General features: G+C 44.6%; 1 protein-coding gene across 1 annotated transcript in view; it reads left to right on the top strand.

Annotated features, from left to right (window-relative positions):
• Positions 1-9,609, top strand: part of VLDLR (very low density lipoprotein receptor) — a 205,354-nt gene extending 195,745 nt beyond the window's left edge. Inside the window, exons 17-19 of the mRNA XM_078675719.1 lie at positions 1,738-1,812; positions 4,670-4,839; positions 8,896-9,609. Coding sequence (XP_078531845.1) covers positions 1,738-1,812; positions 4,670-4,839; positions 8,896-8,931 — 281 coding nt within the window. The 3' untranslated portion in view covers positions 8,932-9,609. The remainder of the gene's footprint in view (positions 1-1,737; positions 1,813-4,669; positions 4,840-8,895) is intronic.
• The last annotated feature ends 7,163 nt before the right edge of the window (positions 9,610-16,772 follow it).

Below are 16,772 nucleotides of genomic sequence, written 5' to 3'. Positions count from 1 at the left end.
GTTATGTTAGGAAGTTTGTTGATTATAAATGCTCCACCACTTTGTGTTTGCTAATTCGCAAGCAAGTTGATTACTAAGGTGGCCTGCATCCACCTTTCATCAAACACCATTACTAGCAGGTACATGCTTTGAAAGCAGTGCTGCGAAGCATGCACAGAGGAATACGTTGATGCACATTATCAACAAACCAATGCATGATCTGAAAATTCAGAGACTTGTTCTTTTGATTAAGTGTATGTATGGTTCTTTTGGCCAATTGCAAGTTCAAAATGCTAATTTTTAAAATATTGTTTAGGGACCATCTCCAAATCCCCATTAAGTTAAAAAAAATTACATTGCAACTTGACCAACGTTTCCATCTGTGTGGACTTTTTATCCATTTGTAAACTGAAAGCTTTTGAAGAATTTTCGTACCTCTCATTGTGCTCTACCTTTGGCCAATGTATGTGAGGAAGTGTCTTGTTGCCCGTTACTAAGGACACGTAACTGGGCAAGCCCTTTACTAGAAACCCCTATCATTAAACTGTGGACTGGCCCTTTTAACGGTCATGCAGTCTTTTTTTTTTTTTTTTTTTTAAGAAAAGCTTAATCAGGCACTTAATTGCATTTTATTTGGAATTTATTGGAAATCTTCCCTTCCCTCTACACCAAGAGGGAGATGCCCAGTTACCTCTCGATGCCCGATTGTAACATTCGCCCCGCCCTTCCCGTCGCATGCTTTTCTCTCTAGATCTAGGATGTCTGTTACAGCAAATTCGAGTGGTGGCTTTTCTAACCTTTGGGAATTTGTTTTCCCCCACCTTCTCTAATTTCGTGGGCGAGAACCTAAACCCCATCCATTCTTTGTTTTCAGAGGTTTATGGTCACTTTTTAATGCACTCCTTTGTGCTAATTTCATGAACATCTCGTAAGTGACACTTAAATCCTAAGATTATTCTCTTCCCAATGTTACTGCCCAGGTGTATTTATCAGTTAGCTGTTAATTTGACCTTTACAGCAGGGGCACAAAGGTATGCTTGTTTAAATATACCTTAGACAGTAAAACTACTTTTCAAAGTTTGGTATAGTGATCAAACGCCTGTGAATGTCCTAGTAATTAATGACATTGCGCATCAGAAAGTGTTTTTAAACAGCAGTTCATTAAATTGGTCACTTTTAAGAACTACAAAGAATTACGGGTGTTTAACGAAAAACTCTAACACTTTACAGCTTAAACTATTTAATGACAGACAAGATTTTGATAGATGGCCCCCTTTGGGCAAGAACAAAAGCGCTACCACTTCATTCCTTAAAAGCATCTCCAATGAACTCTCGAGACTGGCACTTTAACAAGTGTCGGTGTCTGACCCTTTCTTCCAAGCCTTGAAGGCCATAGCCAATGTTAGCAGTTACTGTGCGCTACTGCATACAGAGTCTGTGCTCTGCATGAACACAATGCCCATAGTAACAAAGCAGCTGCTGACCATTTCCGAGGCAGGCTTAAGACTGTGGTATTCAGTTGAGTTGTAAGTAGATTTCACACTACTTTGGTTTACTTGACCGCTACTGGGTGTTTCTCCATGCTAACTCCTAAAACCTGCAATAGCCTTCCCTAAAATGTGTATCCACCATCTTAGCCTTGCTGTTAACTATGTAATGTCTGCTCTTGGTGGGTTACTTTTTCGAAAACATTACTTTGAAGAATCTGGGAAACTGGCACCCTAAATCATTGTGTGAATTTTTTTCTTTTTGTGCCAGAACACAGCTCCTCGGTATTTGAAGCAAATCCGTCTACAAAAGGGTCGTCGGCAGCCTGGGCTATTCTTCCTCTTTGTAAGTATTGGATGAGAAGCTTTATATTATACAATAGTTGGCAATTCAGTATTTTCAGAAACTTCACAATTCTTGTGACAAGACCACAGCTTTTGCATTTCTCCATTTTGAAATCGGCTTTTGCGGGGTTTAACCCAACAATTCACATGTCTTATTTCTCAGACCGCTTTCAGCTGTATGTTGTAGAAGCCGGATTGAAGAGAATACCAATACATACAGTGCGCTTCGGGTCGTTCCATTGCTTAACATTGGTGGCTTTATTCTTAATATTTATTTGGCTTTACAACTTCCTCCAGTGTTTAGTCCTACACGGCAGCATAGCTGATTTACCATTATTTTGACTTTTATGCTTCCACTGCTTACATTGAGTGAATTTTTGATTTTAGCATTCCTGAAAGTGAGTGAATGTGTTCTTGCTTCGTTGTGTGCTACTTCATCCTCAGATTTCACCTATGCTTTCCAGTTTTCTCTCCCCAATGCAACAACCCAATTGTGTCCCTCTACTTTTTCATTATTTTTCAACTCCCTGCTTTCCCCAGCTCCTACACTGTTCCCCTACTTATGCTTCCACTGCTTACATGGAGTGAATTTTTGATTTTAGCATTCCTGAAAGTGAGTGAATGTGTTCTTGCTTCGTTGTGTGCTACTTCATCCTCAGATTTCACCTATGCTTTCCAGTTTTCTCTCCCCAATGCAACAACCCAATTGTGTCCCTCTGCTTTTTCATTATTTTTCAACTCCATGCTTGCCCAAGCTCCTACACTGCTCCCCTACTCCCCGTTGGCACCCTCACTCTGTTGCTCTCCCTTAGCACTTTTTAACTTCATTTTTGGAGAGCCTACAAATCCAATCTGCTACTTGGCTGAGCCCTCTTTTTAAATCTTTTTTCATTTTTTATTTTTATTTCACCATACCAAAATTGGGTCCCGGCATCTTGGAACGAACGCAGCCAAGAACTTGACGGTACTGTGAGGTCAACCGGACTATAAAGCGGCAGATTGCCTCTGTAGTCAACTCATGGCTCTATATCCTAAACACTGAAAATGCCTAATCTTCCTACCTTGAGATGCACAGAAAACTGTAGTTGAGGATCTGATCCTATCCTCTCTGGACTACGTCAACGCTTTATCTCTGCTTTCCTGATTACTTGACCCACCGCCTCAGTGGTCCAGTGTATTGCATTGTGACTATTCAAGCACTCTAAGCGGTCACCAATAAGTGTCCTGCAAGAAACTACACTGGCTCCCTATCAAAAGGCAGCACCATCACAACATATTGTAGAAGTGGTAGCTGGTTTGGGTAATATTGCTGATGCGGTTTGATGGCAGTGTCAATCCGTGTCTTTAAATCCATCCCCTCTTGCAGTATAGTCTCTGTGCAACCAGTAAGCTAACTTGAGTCATGTGACAGCACGAAGATTAAGTAAACTGCTCACATTTCTTTGCTCAGGATCATTAACGTTTGGAGGACATGGGGCAGCCGCAAGACTGCACTAACTTGTTTTTTCATAAACCTAGATATAAACTTTGGGTTTGCACATATGGTTGCAATAATTAACACCTTGTTCATCTGATTGGCGGTCGCACTTGTACGTGCAGCTCTCCATTGGAAGCCGTTGTAACAAGGGGCTGCTAAGCTAAATTGAAACTCGGAGGGGAGGAGACAACAACCGCTGACAAGGAGGCAAGCGGCAATGAGGGAGGGGGTAGATGGACGGAACAAGCACACTCGGAAATCTGCAAATGAGACGAGTACAACATTTACAGGGCTGTTTACACAAACAGCGCTAGAATTATCAACACTACAAAGAAAAAAACTAACCTTCCCAATGCGCTTGCTGAAAGAAATGGGAAAAATAGTGCTCGTACACTATCTGAAATAGACCAAAATAAAAGGATACAAGTAATAGGCTAAGCTCCGTGGAGGGAGCAAGACACGAGGGACAAATCTGATTACCCCCATAGAAGCAAGCTTTTGGGAAGGACCCAAAAACCATTCAAAAGCAATGGGTGGGCTGTAAGCCCAAAGTGGATACAACATGTTGAAGAAATGGCACATTCGTTACCTAGGTGAGACCTAAAAATTCAAATACTCTTGAATCGTGTGCTACGTGATACTGGTCAAATACCAGAACTCAAGGATCTGCATGTACTATCTCCCGAGACCCATGCACTCAACGAATGCTTTATTTCTGGTTGTTCCGCAATTTAAGGAAAAAAAGGTAAGGGGGGGACGGGCCCCTTTATCCTTTCTGGTAGCCTTTGTGGAATCTGCTCCCTCCAATTAAACACAGTGAGTAGGACTGCTTTTCAACAAATTAATAACTAATCAACGATGAATGCGTTCATTTACCTGATCTACTCTGGCCCTCTTGAGAAGCTGCATGCTCTAGAAATGCCCTCAATCATTCATTAAACTGTGAAATAAGTTAAAACAAACAAATCTCCTGCACATAACTCATATGTGCACCCATGAGGATGCATGCACCCTAATTTCATCTTGCAGTGGTAGCTTTCTGTTCCACATCGGCACACAAGCATTTTAGTTTTGCCAATGTGAAAAAGCAGTAGCAAACATTTTGCTATTGCTAACTCCATTGAAAGGAAAAATCTTAAATTAAACTGCAGGTAAGGCATGAACTGCTTTGGTTTAATTGGATATTTGCTTTTTATTTCAAATATGCTTTGTACTGCTTTACAGCGAGTAATGTGTTTATTGTTGTATTGAAGCATTAGCTTAGTAGATTAGTTTGAAATGGAGTTTTTTATGTGAATGGTTAGTGCAGAATAAGTTATGCTCAAGTATTTAAAAGCTGGATAGCTATAGCTATAATGAAAATGTGCACTTATTCTCCTAGTGCTACTTGCGTTGGCGGCTGGTGGTGGTTACCTGGTGTGGCGGAATTGGAAGCGCAAAAATATGAAAAGTATGAACTTTGACAATCCAGTGTACTTGAAGACCACAGAGGAGGACCTCAACATAGATCTAGGTCGACACAGTACTTCAGTAGGACACACATATCCAGCAGTAAGTTTGAAGGCACTGCTCAAAGTTTAAAACAAAATTGCTTTTAAATCCAACCCAGAAACACAATGTTAAGATCAATATCCACAATCTTCATGTCAGAAGGGTAACACTCTAACTGAAGACATCCTTACTGCAATCTCTTCTCACACAAGTATGCAAACTTTTTGTTTTTCTTGGAAACTGTGTAGACTTAAGGTAGTCTAAAGTGCCTTGACTCATTGTTTCAAAATTGCATGCTTGTCTGTTGGCTATTGTTTACCACACAAATCCAAACCAGTCTGTTTGATACATAGTGTTTTGTGAACTCTACTATTTCCTCTGATCTGGGCATGTAAGGGCAATCAAAAGGTACAGTGCAGTGTTCTGGTCATGTCTCCCCTCTGCACCCCTCCCCCCCTAAAACACCAGAGGTTCTGCTCACCTTTCTCCCTAGAACCAATTGCAGGTTAAGACCCCATTCTATAGACTTTTCTTCATAAATCACACCTACAAATAAGGTCCTGAGTTTCTGAAATATGACCTTAAGCAGTCTCCACCACCAAAAATCTCCATCCTGCTGTATTCCTATAGACTATTTAGGTGTTCCATATTTGACCATGCACTTGGAGAAGCAGCCTCTTGATTAATGATGAACCTAACTAATTAGATTAGTTTCCAAGTGGTAAGACTTGGACAGGTATGTGTTGGTGCACACAGGAAGCAGCTATTGTGATCTGTCTAGAAAGTAGAAGTTCGCCATGTCACTGTAGCTAAGCCTGGACAATAGTACTGGTTCAGTGTGCCACAGCGTATGTCTGCCCTCCAACTAGACTAAATTCAAGTAAAAAAAAAATCCAGGCATTCAAGTGTTACTGACAATACCCCAACTCCACCTAAAAACTAGATACTCTGATCAGTCAGTGATGGTTTGTTCAACACTTGCTGGTTCGAGCTACCCAAGCTGAATGACACATTATGACAAATCATTGGGTGCCTTGCTGGTGTTCAATGAGGCATACTCATCCTGGCGGTGTTCACTGGTGCCCAGCTTGGGCCAAGGAACAGGAGTCACTATTGATCGAAGCGCTTATAATAATAGCTAGTAAAGGTGTCCGTTCACATGGTGGTGAGGTGGCCTACATTACAAAACCCACCAGTATTAGTCCAGGTTTCCAGTGACTGATCACACAGCAGACCTGGGTGAACAAGACCTGGTGGTGAGGTCTTTGGATAGGGACCAAGTTGCTGGGAGGGTCGTGTCAGTATCACCGTAAGTGTTTGTCCTAAAAAATCATTACAACAGTCCTAGAGTCAAGATGACCTTTAGTATCTTTGTAAGGGGCAGCATAGAAATTTCCTGTAGTCCCCTTGGGCAGCAAAGAGGGGTATATGCATGTTCTCCTCTGGCACGGGGAAGATTATGAATTAATGAAGGAGGCAGCCCAATAGTCTGTCTTTAAGACGCTATATCCCCTTCATCACAAACAGCAATGCACTGTTGGTTTTATTTCCTGGTAAAGTCTCGGAGGTGACCTTGGGGGTCACAGAGTTAAACTTAGTAGGAGCCGTCGCGCACATGTCATGTCGGGCAGCTGAGGTCCATTTGCTATACAAGTTTTTCCTCTGCTCTCAGGTGAGCTACTGCAATTCTCAAACTTGACGAGACTTGGTCCTAGTCTTAGAAGGCGAATAGCAACCCTCAGTTTCTCCTCCTGGAAAGTGTATTCTCTAGTGTACGGATGTACATTTCTTTTGATGCATAATCAACCATGAACTTTTTACTAGTTGCTAAGCTCAGTACTTTTCCATGATGGCTGGTCTAGTGCGTTATCTGCAGTTTTGAATTTCTTCAAAGGACCCTCCCATCCAGTTGGGGACAGGTCCGTGATCTGCTCATGTCCACCTTATTCCATTTCTATTCTATTGGAATTTTTCTAGAGCACATAACATCCTAAGGAGGCACTATTGGCACTGTAAATGAGGAGTTTGTGCTTATGCAGATCAGACCCTACCCTGCAGTCGACCATACACCAAATTTTGAGTTTTTTGAAATTCTATTCAGAAGTTTGGCAATTTGCTTACCTGAAGTTTATGGGAATTACAGACCTCATATGTTAATATGAAGTATCTCCCCTTCAACAATCTTGAGGATTTATAGTGCATTAAGGGGCCGCAAACAATTGATTGGAGGTATAACAGACTCCTCTTATGAGTGTACTTTCTGAATTTGACAAACGTGAATCCGATGCATGAGACAATGTTATCAAAAAATTTGTAACAGTCAGTGACGTTGTTTGAACCGGTCTCATGTAGACTGAAGCTCCTTCATGCCTAATACGTTTGTTTTGCCTGTGTTTTGATGCTTTTTCGGGCAGCTATTGGTATTTGGTTATGAAAGTCAAGGTACAATGCACAAGTGCTTTAGTAAATAACACCTGAAAGAAGTTAAACAATGTAGCTAAATGCCTTGGAGCATACATATGATAAAACCTACTTTCGATGCAGCTGAAGTTTAGGACAGCAGATAACGGGGTATTATACCCCACAAGATTCCTGTAAACTTTGCAGGGCCCAACACGTCCATACTGGCTGACCAGATCCTGACTAGGGTGGCCTTGTACCAGCAAAGATCCTTCTGAGCAGATTTGAACTGGTTCTTTTGAAATGGATATTAATCTTGAATATAGATATTAAGCAGGAAAGGGGTTCGGTTTTCATCCTAGCAGAGCAACTGGGACTACTTCAGAGGGCTACCTCAAAGGGCTGATGGGCTACCTCCACAGCCAGAACGACCAGTTGGTTCAGGAACGAGAAGATTGTGTACATGCAGCCTCCCTGGTCTGCGATTTACTCTGAGCAGCTACATAAAGGTGCACGTGAGAAACTACACATTGCTAATTTTGCCTGCATATGTCCAGTCAAACTGCATCCATGCCTTGGAAAAAGACCAAGGCAAGAGACCGCTGTTATGTGCGAGTGCGCAGTCTTTACTCATTGGGGGAGGGGGGGAGAGGAGTGACACACGTTGTGTTCCTGACTATTATGCCTTTCCATGCTTGCGTGGGTTGACTCGGTTGTGTGCTTCAGATGCCTTGTCTGCATTGGAGCCCAGTCTGTCTTGTAATCATCAAGCGAGACCACAATCAGCGGCACATGCATGATTGTGGAGCTCCAGGAAGAAACTCGGGGGAAACACCCAGGACTTTCCCACATTGTAGAAGTGTAGGGCGGCACACTGTCGTCAAGCCATATGGGGTACAGCTTGTGTACACTTGTATATCGCTAGTGATGTGCATTTTGGTGTTGAGATTTGTGCATGGAGCCCAAAATGGCTTTGTTTAATGTGGCCTTCATTTAATTTGGTTACTGCAGTTACTGACCAGGTCCAGTATCTGCAGTGGTGGTTGTCACCAATCGAAACTGGTAGGGACGCGGGGGAGGGGTGGTAAACAAAAAATTAATAAAAAATTATCTCTTGCCTGCTGCTTTGCTCCCGCCACCTTGTTGCTCCTGCTCCTCTTCCGGAAGTGGATGGGCTTGAAAGCACAGGCTCCCCACTCAATCCAGATGCTGCTCTCATGCTGAGAGCAGTTCCAGGATTGGTCTGAGCAGCCTCGTTTGCTGCTCAGTGTATTGGAGCCTGTGGCATTTCTCCAACCCGGCTGTGCAATGCAGCTTGTTTAAGAAATAGAAGTACGCATGTCAGTTCGGCCGGCTTAAAACTGCTGGCCAAACTGACATACACACTTATGTGCACCTACCTCTCCTTGCTGCCATGGGTTGACCCCGTCCCTCCCACTTAATCAGCGCAGACACTGATAAATAAAACGATAAATGTTTCATTATAGTTTCATTTATCTGCTGGCAGTAGGGTAACGCTTCTCCGCCATTACCGGGGAGCCGCCCCTATAAGTTTGAAAAATGTTAGTACACTTTAAGAAGTCGAATTCCTTTTAATTACCTACCAGGCTTTTAGTATGAAAATTGTATGGGAGACATTGAAGTTCCTTTCATTGTAAGGTTTCAGAATAAACTTAATGCATTTTGTAGAACTGACTCCTCTTTTTCCTTCCGCAGATATCTATTGTGAGCACAGAAGATGACCTGGCGTGAGCATGGGCTGGTCGGCCGGCATTCACCTCCCTCCTTCAGTATACCGCGCTTGTACAGTTTATTTTTTTCTGAATGGTAACCAAGTCAACGACTGAACACATCCCGCCTTGGAAGAATGCGAAGAGAGCCTTTGTATGCGTGAAACACATTTTGGGTGCAATTGTTTTAAATGCTTACAAATGAAACCTCTTGTAAATATTTCTTAATCGTAGGAGTTCAGCTTGTGATGTGGTTACCATTTAGTCTCCAACCTTTGGACGTTGTCAGTATTAAAACAATCCTCACAGGCTGAGTACTGTAAAAAGCACTTTCCATAGAAAGCCATATTCCAGCAATGAAATTTGTGCTACGTTAGTGACACCCCACCTGTACATATTTGTATAGGCCATGTGTAAATATTTCGAAGAGATGCAATCACTATTCTTAAGCACTTTGGAATTTGTATGTATATAAGACCCTGTACACTTGGACTTTTTTGCTAGGGCAATGGCAATAGGAGAAAACGGGTTACTCTGGTCAAATTGCCAAAAAAATAATTTGTAAAAGTAATTTTGTATGTGTGAATGTAGTTGAAAGTGTTTTGACTGTAACCTTTTTATAAGAGGTGTGCAGAGAGTGAACGCTGTATCAGATTAACACTTTTCTGATCATGAAAAATAAAAACTTATTTAAAAAAAATGATGTGGTGATTCTTTAAAATTGAATTAGTGTTGCAATTCTGGCATTTTGAGTAGGTTTTTTAGAAATGTATGCTGACACAGAAACGGGCTGTTTGTGTTTGAATGGAAACCACTCTCTTGACATAAAAATCGAAGGGTTTGAGGTTTATCGGCTGGCATTTTTCTACCTCTTTACTACCCATGTAGTTAATTAACCGCCCTCTCTACTCGCCCCTCTGCTGCTTGTGCTAATGGTGTACATTTCTGCTGCCTTATGTCCCTGTTGTATGCTGTGATTGACAGTTCCTCCCTCCAGCTATCCTGATGGTTGCTGCTTGTTTCCACCCCGGTTCATAGCGAGGTTGTGTACCCAGAACAACCTACCTAGTATGTAGGCGAGGTGGAACTAGAATTTGGAATCACTTTTAACCGCTGTGGAGAAACTTCATCTGTGACCTATCAAGAGGTCTTGTTCTGCTGAACGTTTAAACATGTTCTCAAAGTTGTAAATTAGCATCACTATCCCTTTCTCTGTTGGTTTTTACGCTACCTGGGGCTAAATTACTCTTGAAAGGCGCACTGTGACCTCGACAGGTAGTGCCGGGTCCTTCTGCCTCCGGAGTCTGGCTTTATTCTTGAGGCTTCCACATTGCATCGAGGGAGCTGCAGCTGAGCCCCTTCTAGCCTGCAACATCGCACATGCAATACCTTCACTACCACTCTACACACCCTCGATAACCAGAACTACTCTGCCTCCCAGCAGATCCGAATGCTTCTGCCTTAAACATGATTAGGTCGAACCTACCAGAAAGTGCAATAGGTCTGGTTGCAAAAGACCTACTGTAGATTTGCAAAGAACACACATGGGCTTGGAAACCGCTCACTGCTTACCAATGGTTGGTTTTCATGTCACGATTTGCTTGCTTTTTTATAAATCTGCTTTGTGTATCTTGCTTGGAGCGTAGTCTCTTTAGTATCTTTTTTTTTTGGCTTGTTTCTATGCTTCCTCGGCCCATTTTGTTGGTGACAATTGGACTGTTCAACATTACCCCCCAGTATAGATATCGGGGCCTAAATCCATTTTTTTGCCCCCCTTGCCATTCCAATTTAAACCTAGCCATATGCAAACTCGTCTTAACCCTGCACATTTTGTTGGTGAACCACATCTTTTTGTCTCAGCACTCCACGAGAGTGCCTTTTTGAGCTGCCTCACTCGTTATTTTCTCACCTTCTCTGCCCACGTGCTCCTCTTCCACCAGTGTGCTTCAGGGTTCCACTTTGCTTTTTCACCCATAGTCTCTATTGTTGCTTCTCTACCTGCCCACTGAATCTCCATCCGCCTGCAGTGTTTCTTCGCCACATCGATCACCCCCACCTTGCTTCTAAAACACAACTGTCCATTTCCCTTTAAACAAAAAAACCTAAAACATTGTGCAAAGTAGTTCTACTTTTATTTACTGATCCATCTTGGATGTGTCAATGTGTCCTTTTGTAGGTGCATGACGAGGTGACCGTGCATCATTTTTAATCTTGACTATGCTATGGCTAAAATGTTGCAATGGGTCTTTATGTTGATACTTATTTTTCCAATGCATGTCATGTTAAAGCTTCCACCTGGTTATTTCATGAACCCTCACATAGGTGTAGAATTCGCAATTCCAGCAATTTCTACTTTGCTTGCTGGGTGTACAGTTCTGATACAATTAATGGTGTGCCCAGTCTCAGCATTTCAGCACTTTAATCTGTACTTCCAAGTGCTATCACAGCCATCTGTATTAAACCTGTAATTATAGTTTAGCAGCCTCACTCCGGTAACCTCCTCGGCTTAGATGAACTGCCCCACACCTACTCTGAGGGATTGCAAATTGTCTGCTGTTGGAAGACCCAGAATGTGAGGCCAATCGCTGCCCAGTTGCTTAGAGGTCTACCTGGTGTAAGATTGCGATTTTGGGGTACTTGGCCAGGACTCCAAATGGTGGTTATCTTAGGGTCCATTCTTATGTAGTGCTAACTGAATACTTGGGTCATCTCTCCCAATGAGATAGAAAGTTCATTCCCCTGCATCAAGTGCCTCAAGACTGGTTGCGCCCAGGATTTCTTTATGGAATCTGCCTGGTCGTGCCTACGACTGGGCTCGACAAGACTGTCCAGGCCTTGACCCCCCGCCTCCCACACACTCGCCCATTCCCGTCCATTCTGACTTCCAGGAGCGGTTCCTTCTAGATAAGAGCCCTTGAGAAATAAGCTCCGTCCTGCATGGCAACAGGACCAACTCCTCTGGGCTGTCCTGCAACCTTTTTTCTGAAGAGATTTGCTCTCTGGAATCTCCCAGGGCATTCATACATAAATGAGACACAGGGTAATTGGCTTCCTGCTTGCAGTCATTCGTCCCTGAGCTGTCAATACCACAAGTCAAGTTTAGGGTACTTCCCAGGCTCACAGCAATGGCTGCCCAGGTGCTTCTTAAAACACTGCAAAATGGCCAAGCACACTTCTCCCGCACAGTAGGGACTCTCCAAACATATGAAATGGCACGAGTTCCAGAACTGTGTGCATTCTTAGCCCAGTAAGGAACTGTTTGGGGTCTGACATCGGTGGCAGTACAATCTGAAAGACCATTATGGATTAACCCCAGGCGTCAAACTGGATCTGGAGAATTTTCCTCAGCAGTACACCTGCACGTTGATAGGTGGTGTCTGTGGACTCTGAGTCGTGGTCGCCGGAATGACGTTGCAGTATCTACTTGGACGCCACCCTCATGTGCTGACTTCAGTGTTTTCTTTTTCCACACCAGCAAGCGCAGATCCGTAGAGCGGTACATAGTCACTTTTTTTTACACCATTTTTGTGACTTGACACCTTTGTGAGTCGTTTGACTCCTGGTGCATGGTGGGATGTCGTGTCAGACTGGCTTGAAGGCTTGCAACACCGGTCTCAAATTGATGTTGGTCACAGACCTGCACCTCCTGCCTTTGGTGCTTGGATCACAACCCAAAGTCGTGCTCCTACTGCCAGGCCATGAATCCGAAGTATTTGCGAGAGCTGTCCTGAAAGTTCCTCAAGGCCTGGCAGTCCGTAACTGGTCCCGCAACCTCCCATTTCATCGGGTCCTCATGCAGAGCGGAGGCACCACCAACACTTGTAATCTAGGTAAGTCGAAGCACGAGAAGGCAAAGAAGCGTTGTCGCTATGTGTTCTCCCTGGCCTTCAGTTGACGCGGGAAGCGGAAGGTAGTCGGCTGGAATGACCCCTACCTAGCTTCGCAACTTTTACTAAGCCTTAAATTTCATCTTTTGGCAGCCCAACTCCACTGACTTGTTCACTCCCGCGGACTCAGGGCTCTAGGCCTTCGATGCTGGTGGCTTTGGCACCGGCCGACCACCTGGACACCCAGAGCAGAATCCAGTGACTCCTCCACTGATGCTGGTTGTGTCACCAGCCGACGTTGACCCCAGCCTCCCTGCGATGTGGACAGAGCTGGAGCGGCACCGACTGGTACATTTGTACCCCTGTTCTCCCCTGGTGTTTCCTACCACCCTGAGTAGCTACCAGCAGAGGGCGAGGAAGACTGGGTGGAGTCTGTGGACCCTCTAGCAGACCAGTTAGAGGAGATGGACTGGAGAGGAGTTGGGAGATGCCAGCCAGTGGTCTATACACCCCCCACCAGACCTTGGCATGCTTTCTCCTCATACTGGGACTACAGAGGAGGGTGCATCTTATGCAGTGGTGTTGCGTAGGGTGGCCGAGTTCTTAAACCTGAACCTTCCTACAGTGGCAGTCGGGACTAACCACCTGACTGGTGCTTCAGCCGGCAGTGGCCTCTTCAGAACCCCTTTTGCTGTTCAATGAGGACCTCACGGACGTTCTTTTGGGCATCTGGTCCAAGCACAACACAGTGGCTTCTGTTGATAGGATGATTGCCCGACGCCACTGCCCAGCCCTTGGTGACCCCATTTTCCTCTCACCACCCCTTAAAGCTTGGTAGTTCAAACCTGGACTTCCAAGGGCACATTCTCTAATGCACCACATGATCGGGAATCCAAGAAGCTGGACCACCTTGGGAAGATGTATTCTTCCTCCAGCTTGGGACAGCCCAAGAGACATGCGGTATTCACTGACTGCTGTTACTCCCACTCTGTGTGGGACACGGTCGCGCAGGTGTTGCCACAGTTCCCAGAGGAGGCCCGGGCTGTGCTCTCCCATGCAGTTGCCGAAGGGAGAGACGCAGCGAAGTTCGCCATCCGATGTAGGCTGGGCAGCAACTGACTAGGCAGGACTATTTCCACTTCTGTAGCCCTTAAACGCTAAGTCTGGTTGAGGTCTACTGGCTTTTCGGGTGATGTCCAAGCAATGCTTTAGGACATGCCCTTTGATGGCAGTCTCTTGTTTGGGGACAAGGTGGACAACTTGATTGAGAGCTTCAAGGACTCCAGGGCTACGGCCAGGTCCTTGGGCCTCACATCCACCTCCTGCCCAGCACAGTCTGCCTTTCTCCCCTTTTGTGGCCACGAGGGGGGGCCCCACACCACGTGCTGCCCGAGCCACCTCCTGCGCAAGTTGTCTTACCACTGCATGGCAGTCTACGTGGGACCCACAGTCTTGGAGCCCAGCAAGCAAGCCAGTGCACCAGCAGCAGCCTCCAAGCCCTCCTAGTCCAACCTTTCAGGGCCTTCTTTTGCCAGTGGGCAGCAGGATTTGCCATCCCTTCCACCCACTGGCTCAACATCATGTTGGACAGGTGGGTTTTGCAGATAGTACGAAAGGGCTACTCCCTCCTCTTTGAGACTACCCCCTCCATCCATGCCACCTCGGACCCATCGCATGTCTGATCACTTGGCCCTTCTCCAACAGGAAGTTACAGCTCTTGGCCAAGGGAGCCATCTAGCAAGTTCCTACCCTAGAAGTAGGTTGTGGTTGTTCCCACTACTTTCTGGTGCCCAATAAGGACAAGGGCCTGCATCCTATCTTGGATCTCAGGAAAGTCAACTCAAAATGTTGACTGGCTCGGGTCCTGTTTGCTCTCGACCCTGAAGACTCGATGGTAGTGTAGTTCCTATAGTCCCCATAGGCTCTGCGCATTGGAATAATATCTTCAGTAGTGTAGACGTAGGACTGAGGTTAACTAGGTCTCTACTGACTATATTAGACTTAAGTTTTGTGCCAGCTAGCTCAGTTCACTAGAAACTTTCTCGCATAAGCGAGGAGGAGTTTAACCTCCCTGGATAGACAAGAAGGGATTTAGTTTCTGACAACCATAAAACATGACAACTTTGCTCTCCCTGAATAAGAGTATATCTCTAGAGTCGTGTGAAAACAAGACCGCTATTTCACTCAGTCAATAAGTGCGTACTTAGTTTCACCAGATTGCAGAGAAAAAGACGGGCGTTTTCAATAAAAGGTGTTATTTATTGAGCAGTCTCTTGCCTCATACAAGAGAAATGAATTGCTACAATTGCAATACTTATAGTTAAGTAAAGTGCATACAGTATAAGCAGGATTATGAAATAATACTGTAAAAGCATTGATATGGTTTCTTAGCCATATGATACTTTAAAATGGATAAAATAGATACATACATATATACATTGACTAATCGTACTCAACTGGTGCTTCTAACTACGCCTACCCCGGTGTACCTGACCTAAGCCTAATACGTGGGAAGGAGTAAGTAAGTAGCAGTTTAAGTTAAGTTTGTTTTGCCAAGGAATCTGAATCAAGAATTCTCTAAGGGTTTAGTCAGTTCAGTACCTGGGTATTAGAAGGCAGGAGGGCTGGTATCTCTCTCAGGACTCTGTAACCCAGTCACCCGCAAGGGTAAGCTGGAAACGCCGGAGGCTGGATTTCTCGGCAAGAGAAAAGACAGCGTCTGTCTCAGCGCGTCAAAAGGGAGGGGCAGCGTCCATGGGCTCTTGCATCAGCTGGGCTCTCGGGCAAGTAGTAGCTGCTCCAGATTCATCACCACCGTGTGTTTGCTTAAGGCAACGTTGGTATATTTATACCTGAAAGGTGCCGGGTTTGACGTAAGGCTGGACATAAGACGTCAATAAAGATGTCACTAAGAACTGGTCGTTCTTAGTGTTTTACATGAGTTCTTGGGTGAAATCAAAACAACGGCAGCGGGGATTTCCCAGGTTGCTGGAGGCTTGGATTTGTTTAAGAACTCGGTGTGCTTTCTAGGGGGCTGGAGGAATAGGCTTGCTTAATGTGACAGCATGCGCTATGACTGAATTATGAAAAGGGTTTCTATGCCGTTGTAGGGATATTATTGATTTATAACCACACAAGGGCAAAGAATAGGAATATCGATTCGGGTACCTAGATAAACACACTACAGTAGCATTGGACCTGCAGGACGCACGTTATCACATTCCCATCATGCCTGCCCACAGGTGTTTGCAGTGCACAGTAGACCACAAGTACTTTCAGTTTGCTGTGCTCTTTTGGCCTTACCAGCGCCCCTCGGGTGATCACTAAAGTGATCATGGTTGCGGCTCACTTGTGAAGATCAGGGTTGCTAGTCCGCGTCTGTATTGACGACTGGCTGTTTGAGGTGGGAGACAGCCTGAGGTGAGAAGGCCTCAGTCTATAGCAGACCTCCTGCATTAGCTCGGGTTCACTATACACTTGCTGAAGTGACACCAGACTCCCCCTTCAAACTTTCCCATTCATCAGAGCTGTTCTGGACACGCAGTTTTGGGCTTATCCTCATGAACAGTCCTGTCTCTTCAGGCTGTAATACCAATGTTTCAGCCTCTATCCTGGATTTTGTTAAGACTGAGGCTGCTGGGACTCATGGCTTTGAGCATCCTGTTTGTGACACATGCCCGCTGGCATATGTAGACTCTGCAGTGGACCTGAAGTTCCAGTGGGCACAGGATCAAGGATCAGTTTTGTGGGTTTTGGTCAAAAGGTGCAGGGTTTAGAGCATGTGTTTGGCTACAGTTAATAAAATAATTAAGACCAATCGGGAAATCAATCTTGATTTTGGGTATTTCATTCTTTCACTGATAGTTAAATTGGTTAGTTTCATTAGAATCTTTCCCAATATGTACCATCACATTTACCCACCAACCAAGAATGGGTAAAACACTTAACCAATTCACCCATCACTACTGACGCACTAGAAAAAGGGGCTGATATACCAAACACCCCAGGCTTTAAACATTCAATGCAATGTGTAGTG

The sequence above is a fragment of the Lissotriton helveticus genome, chromosome 2_1, assembly GCF_964261635.1.
Source record: "Lissotriton helveticus chromosome 2_1, aLisHel1.1, whole genome shotgun sequence".
NCBI classification, from domain to species: Eukaryota; Metazoa; Chordata; class Amphibia; order Caudata; family Salamandridae; genus Lissotriton; species Lissotriton helveticus.
Note: the sequence above shows the minus strand (reverse complement) of the source record. Positions and strands in the feature narration are given on the sequence as shown.